Genomic DNA, 9,606 nt, shown 5'->3' with positions numbered 1-9,606 from the left:
CAGCCAGCAACAGCTGTTTCCAGACATCTCACTAATTAAGTAATTAGGCAACCAAGTCAGACTGTTTGCTCTTGCCAATGTAAATGTGTATGAATCCAACTGCACCCCTAAGATGGGCATGATTTTTATGGTGTCATCCTAACTTTGTCCAAATGTAGATATTATTTAACATTGAAGATGGCTGGAATTTGCACTGTGCAGCACAAAATCACATGAGGGGAAGCAGAAGAGAGGATGATCCTGGAGCTTGCAACTGTAGGTCAACTGGAAATCTCACTCTGCTCCTGTTCTGTAGGGTGGAAACATCATCTGGGGCCAGTAAACTGTCCTTTGAAATTAAATCAGGTGTTCTGCATGGAAGAGTATTGCATACAACAGAGGCATGTGGTAGCGTGCTCCTTGCCAAGCACCGAGCCAAATTAAAAGGCTGGAGCGAAGAAATACTTGAAGACAGGTTTAAAAACAGCTATCAGAGCAGATTCTCATGGCTCACGAGTATCTTTAAATACTTTACCTCCCTTTTACAGGTTAGAGGCTTAAAGCGCAGTTGAGGGAGTTGAGCAAGGACACGCAAGAAGCCGAGGAACGGCGCAGGTTTCTGTATTATACCTCAGAACTTCTTTTTGTTTATTCATACATGGCATAAATTATTACTGAGAGTTAATAGTTAATGAGGGTTGATTCTTAGGTATGGGAAGAAGGGGAAGGTGCCCCGGAGCCAAGGCGCACCGCGCACCCGCCCGGACGTGCCGCAGCAGGCGGCGGACCCCTCTCGCTCAGGGTGTTCCCGTTGCGGGAGCGGGGCCGGTGCGCAGTGCGGGGCTCCCCGCTCGGGGCCGCTCCGCTCGGAGCGCGGCCGTGGCCGGGCGGCGGCGCTGGCGAGGCCCGGGGGGGCCGCGCGTCACGGCGGGGGGCGGGCGGGGAGCCCCCGCTGCGGGGGCGTCGGGGCCGCGCCTGGGCAGCGGGCGGAGCCGCCGCTGCCTCCTGCCGGAGCCGCTCCGCGCGTCGGAGGCTGCGCTCGGCTCCGCAGCAGCTGCCGGCGGCCGGAGAGGGAGCGAGCGGGCGCCGCCGCCCGCGCCGCGCCGATGGGTCTCCTCCTGCTCCTCTGGGCGTGTGCGGCCGCCGCCGGGACAGGTGAGAGGCCGGACCGGGGCCGCGGGGCCGGGGTCTGTGGCCGGGGTCCGTGGCGGGGCCGGAGTCCGCCCCGGCCGCCTCCCCGGGGAAAGAGGGCCGGGGTCGCCGCCCGGGGCGCGCCGGCGGCGGGCGGAAACTTTGCGGGGAGGCGGTGGCAGCGGGAGCCGCCCCGGCCGTGCCGGCCGCCGCCGCGGCGGGGCCGGGCATCCCCCGCCGCGCCGAGCGGGCCGGGCGCGGGGCTCCGCGGGGCGCAGCCGGGCTCGTTCCCGGCGGGGCGGCCGCTCCGCGGGGGCCGGGGGCAGGCGTGGGAAAGTTTTGAGAGAGCGGCGTGCGGGCTGCGCCCCGCGGGGACGGGGAGCGAGCAGCGGCGGCCGGCGCGGGTGCGGGCGGGCGGTGCGCGGGGGGCGGCCGGGGCCGTGTCTGGGCGATGCGCGGTGCTGTCCGCGGTACCGGGCGGGGGGCGCGGCGGTATGGGCGTGATGCGGCTGCAAGCGCGTTTTTCCAGCCGGTGCCGTGCCGGCTCCGCTATCTCTCCAGCCTTGCGCGACCCAAGTACCGCTTCTTGTTCCTTGCGAAGGCTTTGTTCTTGGTCCCCGAGTAGCGCTCCTCCTCGACTGGAGGTGCTGAGGGGCACGTTTCTCTGTGGTGCTTATAGCTATTCTCAGGGAAACCACCCGGCACAATTATCAAAAGTGCAAAGGATTTAATGTTTTAGAATTAAATTCTTATAGTAATTATAACGTCATCAAAATATACAGTGAGATGCAGCATAAATATAGTTGGAAAAATATACCGCCCGTCCCTTTCATAGTGGTGTTACCCCTGATAGTGCGTATAGAGATTTTAAATGGTCAGCAGGACCCAAAACTCTACTACTTGGAAAGTTCTCTGTGTGCAACAATTGCCATCGAAGTTGTGAGAGGAGAGAGCAAAATGCCTCTTCTAGAGCCTCTTCTTTACTATTTTATTGGTTTCATGTGGGTACGTGCAAATGTCTTGATTGTGTTGAGTGGGCTTTAAGTAAAAGTTTTTCCATCCCCAAACAGCACGTTACACATGTCAAGGAGATTGTAAATGTGCTGCATATGTTGCATGGCTGCACATTAGCTAGATGGATCATGCCATGATTGCTGGTGCTTGGGTGTAAGTGATAAAGGCAGAAGCAGAGAATAAAAGCTGTCAGAGCTGTAAGGCAGAATTAATTTCTTTTAGGGATTTCCTAGTGACATCATTCATAATTATATGGCTTAATCCTCTAATCTACTGTAGTGCCTTCAGTTCACATTGGGCTGAATCCACCAAGTCCTGAGATGATTTCTACTCCTGCCCACCTGCCTGAAGCGTTTGGACTGTTGCTTGTGTAAGCCACTGATTTAAGGGGAATGGCCCAATTACTTTAAATAGGAATTGAAAGCAACATCATTCAGAATCGGGCCCAGGCATTGCACAGCTCTCCAGTGAGAGCAGACTGCTTGATGCTTAATTTTTACTTCAGAAAGAGATGACATTTTCCAGCTACTTGTTCCATTGGAGAGAGCAGCATAAAATACTAGATGCAAGTGTGGTTGATATGCATGTGGTATCTTTCTGATAGACTGGGGGAGACCACAGGGGAAAAGGAGACTTGGTTATCATACTGAAGCTGCTGATTTGTTGTTTATTAATTATTGACTCGGCATTTGGGTGCCTGCTGCCGTTTGAAGACGCAGCTCAGGAAAATGACTAGGTATTTAAAGCAGTGTAGGCTCTTGCTAAATAGTTACTGTGACATAAGAAAGGGTCTCTGTTTTCAAAAGTATTTTAAAAGCTGGAAGAGAGCACACTGAAGCTGTCACACAAGATCCTTTGTTGGAATAAATCGAAGCCTGTGGAGCTACAGTGATGTATGCTTGTTGAGCCTTGGGTATTCAGTGTGGAATAAACAGCTTTAATAGAGCAGTGGAGCTACTGTGATTTATGGGAGTGCCTATACTTGCTCGCTGTGATTTCTGTCCCCACCCTGTTGATGGCTCTGACAGAGCTTTCACTTACTTTGAATGGGTTTGAGATTTGTCTTACTGAACACAGTTTGTCCTTTCTGTTGAGCAAGTTTTAGTATCTACTTGACCTCCGTTAATATTAGTAGATTATTGCTGATCTGAATAGATGTAACCCCTCTCTAATGAGGGACAGCATACACTGTTTATCACAGGGATGGCAAACACTTGTCTTTACTGATAGCTAAGTTCACACAATTTAAATTGTGCTGCTTTTCTGCTGAATGAAAACCTTAGAAGAATAACAAGTCTTTTCTTGTTTTGGTTCTGGTCTTTATTCCAGGAGGGAAAGGTGTTTTTAGTTCACCAGTGTGGATGTTGTCAGTTGTGGTCGTTCAGTCCCTGAGTGCCTATGGTGGAAGTCAAAGATAGTACAAAAAGCCTGATGGTGTTGCTGATTATCTGGGAAGTTTTTACCTTTGGAGAAGTTTATCTGCATTCTCTAATATTCTCCCAATTCACCTTTTCTACAAAAATGTGTTTATCCCCATATCCTTATGTAAGCACTGTGTGTGTGGATGTGTCAGCACTCTTGGAGCTTCAGTTCTGTCAGATGCCTCTAGATCTTAATTTTCCTTGTAGAGTAAGGTTGCTAGAGGCCTCCTAAAGCTGTATTTTCAGTATTTTTTAATGCTCTGTCCCTTGTGGAGTAGAATCCTCTACGTTAGCACAACATGTTATTCCATCTACTTTTCATCCTTGAGGAAAAGAAAAAGTTCTGGAGTAGAGAAGATTTATGAGTAGTATATGTAACTTCTTGTTCATTCTGTACACCTCAGTAATTTCTCAGAGCCTTTCAAAGAATCAAACTAGAGTACTTGCTGCTTAAATGATCCAGAAGTATAGTCCTGGAATAACAAATCAATCAATTTAGACTTGAATGTGAAGTCTACTTAGTGGAAATCAATCTGGACGTGCTTTACAGGTAATGTCCTTGCTCCATGGAAGTCAATGGGACTTTTAGCATTGACTTCAGCTGTGTCAGGATTTCATTCTTGGAGCCTGTTACTAATGATAGTGAAAAATGTAATTAGTGAAGTGTTTGGATTCCACAGGAGGTATTTGACCTGTGTCTCAGGCACAGATCTCATGTCACTCTTACTGCTGTGTTGAGAGAAACACTGAGGTCAGCCTGCTCTCTTTCCATCCCTAGAAAAAAATGAGGTATCTTTGATGAATTTGCAGTGCTAACATTCAAGTTGCCCTGCACTCTTCAACATAGCATTTTCAAACTTCTGGAGTCTTTGTATTTTATGTCAGTCCCATCAGGTCCCTACTAGATTGAGGGGTACCCAGGCATAAACCTTTTATGAATTTCAGGTTTATATTTCTGCTTTTCCAGTAGGTGCTCCCGCAGCCCAGAGGTGCTGCAGCTGGTTGGAGTGAGTGAATGTGTGCTCTTTGTAGGTGGGCTTTGGCAGCTACAGAGGTGTGCTTCAGGAGCAGTATCAAATACCTTGGTGAGTCACCCAAGGCTCTTAGCCTACAGGAGGGTGTTCTTTGCCCTGTGTCACGATCCGCCCTCATGGACGAGATTGTGATGGTTCGTTATCTGATCTCAGGGTACAAAACACCAACACGGCAAGGGGGTTTGCAGCAACAAAATCAATGTACTTTATTGAACAATCACAGCAAAATGCATTGGAGGGAATTGGGGAGAGAGAGAGAGAGAGAGAAAGAAGAACCCTATAGGAAAGGAAGGAAAGGCAGAGTAGGTATATCTACCAACATAGAGGCGATGCAACTCTTCGAAGTCCAGTCGATGTCCAGTCGAGGAGTCGCCTTTACGTTGGGGAAGATCTTCGAAAGGCTAGCTGACTTGAGGGGCCTTTTATGTTGAAAGTTGGGAAGGAGGGGGAAAAGAACACAATAGTCTTGTGATCTCAACAGTGGGGAGAGCCATTGTTTTCCTGGTTCACTGCCTGCAGGCAAACATGATCAGTTCGGTTAGCTGTTCTCCCCACACACACTGCCCTCCTCCCCCCAGGTTACAGGTTTCAGTCCTTGAGGAGAAAAAAGAGTCTTGTCCACATAGGGATTTCATGTCTCAGTCTTAGAGGGAGTGGTTTCTCCCATCTCAGTCCATCTGCCACGGTGGTTGTACAGTAGATGAAGGGTCTTCTGTGGAGACCACCAAAGGGTAATTCCAGAAGAGAGTCCAGCCAGGGTTGGGGGTGGAAAACTCCAGGCCATTGTCACAGAGCGATGCAGGCGGAGGAAGGTCAAGGTGTCCCTTGCCCTTTCACTGGGAGCAGTGTAGCATAAGGTGGACAAACGCACTTGTGAACAATAACTCAAGTTCCAGTCCCGGGGCCTTGGCAAGCCCCCACCAAACCAGGATGTAGGATCCTCTTTCGGTGGTCTCAGTTGTTTTTTTTCACGACGATCGTGAGGCAGATGAGAAAGCAAGCTTGGGCAGAGTCTTACACCCTGCCATCATATCTGCTCTGTGCTCCTTTGGTCCAGTTGGGAAAATGGATTACGTTTAGTTGATGAGCTGTGGACCTGGTCAGTTGATCTACATCTCCCTGGAAATAGTGTGGCCAAGAGATGAAAGCTGCAAATCTCTCTCGTGGTTTTGCGTAGGTGGTTATACTTTTCTTTATTTATTACTCTTTAACCTTTTGAAGATACTGGATAAATCTGTCAGTTCTAGAATGTTTTGACATGTGCACAGTCAAATCTCTGGGAAGGAAAGAGCTTAATTGAAAGACTTGGAATAGAATATCTTCTCTTTCCTGCACCTCAGTTACTGTCTTGTAAGTAATTACTGTGTACAATGTGTGTGTGAGTGGGAAGGTACCAGAAATGTCTGTGCTAGATATTCTTCTCTATTCTTTCCATTACCTGATTTGAAATAAAAATTGATCTAACTCTCTCTGCTCCAACAGCTGTAGGATTTGGAATGGATCCCAACTTACAAATTGATATCATCACAGAGCTGGATCTGGTGAATACAACTCTGGGGGTAACACAAGTGTCAGGACTACACAATGCCAGCAAAGCATTCTTATTCCAAGGTGAGAGAAACCTCCTCAGCTTTCTTAACTTGCTTCTGTCTGCATGAACTGTGGAGAGCTTTGATGCTTAAGTGGTTCCTTGTAATGGTGGTCTTACTTAACTATTGCTTTCTTTTATTTCTGTTTCTTGGAATTAGTTCTTGAAATACAGATGCTATTTTTGTGTATGTGCTGTCAGGTAGTTGCAAGGGAATTTTGGGTACGTTTTCAATACTTCCTGGTATTTATTTCTCACTAAATATGTCAGAGTGGTTCCAATGGATGGACTTGTGGGTTCTTTTCTCTGTGATCATATACATGCAGAGAGACACATAGCTAAAGCTGTGTAACTATGAGAAGGCATTTCATGTGTTAACACTGATTGGTAATGTAGCAAGTCTTTCATCAACTTTGTGAAAACTGCTGAAGGGGCCAGATAGAATGCTTTTGTATTTAAGTGTCCATGCTGAGTATCAAGGGCAAGATAAAGTAACTTTGTGTTTTTTTTCCCCCTTCATTAAGTATTCTAACAAAGTTTGTGAAGTATTTGAAAATTATGTGGGTTTTTTTTTTTTTTTTGTATTTTTACTGAGGGAAATTCTGGATGTAGTTTTACAATGTGTTTAAGTAAGGTCTAGATTAAGGGACAGTGTCCCATGGGGTGGAACCACTGAGTTTCTACAGAGTGCTAATTAGGCAGGAAAGACATTTAAATGATTTGAGATTAACATGTGAATTAAAGCACTATTGGAAACATTTTTATTGTGGAGGCTTCCTGTATTTTTTCTTTACTGTGCTTTAGTCAATGTTGAAGACTCTTTTTCTTATGTCTTCTGTAGCTGTTTTTAGAGGCAAATGATTATGATCTCATTTAGCTTCAGTTCTGTATCTGCAGTGCTAGCTGGCTCTACTGTAAATAATAAGGGAAGTGGGTCTGCGATCTTAGTTCATTCTTTATCTGGCCAAGGCCAGTTTGGGAGTCAGAGCAGAGCTGCTTCTGGAGACCACCTCAGGATTTGTTTTCTATCTTTTATGATACAACAAGTAGCTTAATTTTCACTGATTCCCAAATTAGTGTCCAGAAGAGCAGCATTGATTCTTTTCATTTAAAGATATTTTTTTTTCTCAGTTTTTTTTTCTCTTGATACCCTGAGTCCAGGTTTGTGTATTATGGACAAATAATATTATAGTCATTCCTCTAAGGACTGCAATGGCCTAAATATGTTAATAATTCCAATTGCTGTTCCATGCAGTTAATTGCAACAACACTGAGTTGCAATGTGAGTTGTGGTGAGTTTTCACAGACTGGTGGTCAGAGCTCTAGGGAAGAAGTCTGAGATGTGTTTGTCAGGACTTGGATTGAGACAACTGATCCTGAAAGTGGCTTTGAAATGTTAATAGTGAAGATGTTTTAGATACTCTGTTCTTTTCTCCTTGGAGTTGTCCATCTGTAGTTTGGGAACTTAGGACTGATGTAAGAAAGGTGGAACTTACAAATTCCATCAGAATGGATAAGCTGAAAGATAGATGCTCATGGGAAGCAATAAACAAACATCACAGTATGAAATGAATAAATAATATGAAGACTGTAGTAAGGTACATAAAGCTTTTTTTAATTCCCAGAACAGAAATGCTTTTTGCTAATGCACACAGGAATAGCCCTCTTATTATCGCCTCTAGTGTAAAACTTCCTGGAAGGTGGCTCAGGAAAATTACTCTCTTCAGTAAAGCTCATCAGCCCTTGGGTTGTGAGAAGACTCAAGGCCTTTGCTGTTAGCTGGGATAGAAGTCTGAAGCTGCCCTGTTGTCTTCTTCCCTTCTTATTCCTCTCTGTTATTTGTTAAATGTCAGCAGTGTGTTGGCAGCTCTACGGGTTCCCTTTCACTAGCAGAGGTGACTTACTTTATCTGGCTGTGGGCCATCCCTTTGGCTGGAACCAGGAGATACTCAATTTTGATTTTTATCTTGCCATACAGTAAAACCAGTATAGAACTTGGAGTGTATGGGAGATTGCTATGTCTAAGATAGGAGTAATACTTTCTTCCACAGAGATCCACAAAAAAAAAACAACAACCCTGGTCCAACATGACTCTCACAGAGGAGAGAAGAGCCTGGAAGTTAGCACTTAGTTTCAAAATGACTGTATCCTTTTGGAGCAGCTATTCCAGGCTGGAAGGTGTGGTCCTTTCAGCTCAGCTCTGCTCTGGTTAGTTCTTACCACGTGTGAGCAGGTCGGGTGTGCTGTGCCTCGCTGTGCCCCACCGCTCCAGTGTGGCCTTGGAGCCTCTGGGCAGGCAGGACCTGTTTCACCTGGCAGGATGATTGCTGCGTGTGGAGCCACATAGAAGACCTCTTCCCTAGCAGGCTTTCACTGCTGAGGATTCCCTAGCTTAGGAAAAAAGGGTTAGTGTGTTCTTTGGCATGCGGTTTTCACAGTGACAGTTTTGCCTGCCACCTTTGACAACATGTATTGGGGCTCTGAGCTTACATAAAAGCTCCCTGTGGAACATTTTCTGTCTTGTGAGATGAATTTTCTAAAGTGGCTATACTGGAGCTGTTCAAACTGAGAGTGTTCTTTTGTGTGCTCCAGCAAGTTTACATCTTGGAGGTAGAGAAATGGTAATTTTTCCCCAATCCAGACAGTTTTGTGTCCAGGGTGAGTCCAGGAAAATATGGAATGTTCTCCTAAGCAATTATTTTTCTGTGAATTAAACTATTTGAAAGAGAATGCTCAAAACTTACAGAGCTTTCTTTTAGTTGCCTTTAGAGGCAAAAAGACAAAATGAAAAAGAAGATATGCATACAAAGATATGCACAAAAAAAAGGAAAATATTATTTTTAATTTGACATTTCATCAGTGACAGCTCTCTCACAGTAAGTGACATACTGTTACAGAATTTCTGGGGAGTGATGTAATGATTTGATTTATCCTAGAGAAAATGGAGAAAGAATTTTCTTTGAAGAATTTGTGATTTCAGTCGGAGACCATCCCAGTAAATCTGATGGAGTATTCTGATTTTTTAATAATATTAGTATGAACAGCCAAACCTCAGATTTCTGAGTGAAACAGATTTATAGGCTAAGAAACAAATTCAGCTCTGTTGCAAATTGTGTGACAGCGTGGTAGAACCAAAGTGGCAATTGAGAGATGTGGGTTGCCTTTGGGCAAGCAAATCTGCTCCTAATTCAGAAAAGCATAGAAACCTATAATTAAGTGTAGTCATCTGAGTTGTCCTGCTGGGCATGGACTTTGATTGTTAGAGTATTTCAGCTGGATTTTTGATTGATCAGTTCCATTCTTTAAATTTTTCAGTTCCATTCTCTGTGAAGGGGGGATGAGGAAATAAAAAAACAGAGCAGTGTAAGCGCTGAGAATGTGCATTAGAGGAAATGTAGATATATAACTCATAATTGCAATTCTGCAAACAGTCTGATTC

The 9,606-nt window shown here is 45.6% G+C and overlaps 1 protein-coding gene across 3 annotated transcripts in view; it reads left to right on the top strand.

The window, feature by feature from the left end:
• The first annotated feature begins 939 nt into the window (after nt 1–939).
• The window catches only part of NELL1 (neural EGFL like 1), a 286,471-nt gene continuing 277,804 nt past the window's right edge, over nt 940–9,606 (top strand). For 2 of the 3 annotated variants that reach the window (XM_038139923.1, XM_038139922.1), the window contains exons 1-2: nt 947–1,134; nt 6,062–6,190. In XM_038139923.1, coding sequence (XP_037995851.1) covers nt 1,086–1,134; nt 6,062–6,190 — 178 coding nt within the window. In that variant the 5' untranslated portion in view covers nt 947–1,085. Of the gene's footprint in view, nt 1,135–6,061; nt 6,191–9,606 lie in introns of all 3 variants that reach the window. The other variant, XM_038139924.1, reaches the window with a different exon arrangement.

Source organism: Motacilla alba, chromosome 5, assembly GCF_015832195.1.
Source record: "Motacilla alba alba isolate MOTALB_02 chromosome 5, Motacilla_alba_V1.0_pri, whole genome shotgun sequence".
Classification (NCBI taxonomy): Eukaryota; Metazoa; Chordata; class Aves; order Passeriformes; family Motacillidae; genus Motacilla; species Motacilla alba.
This window is presented reverse-complemented; position numbering and strand designations above follow the sequence as displayed.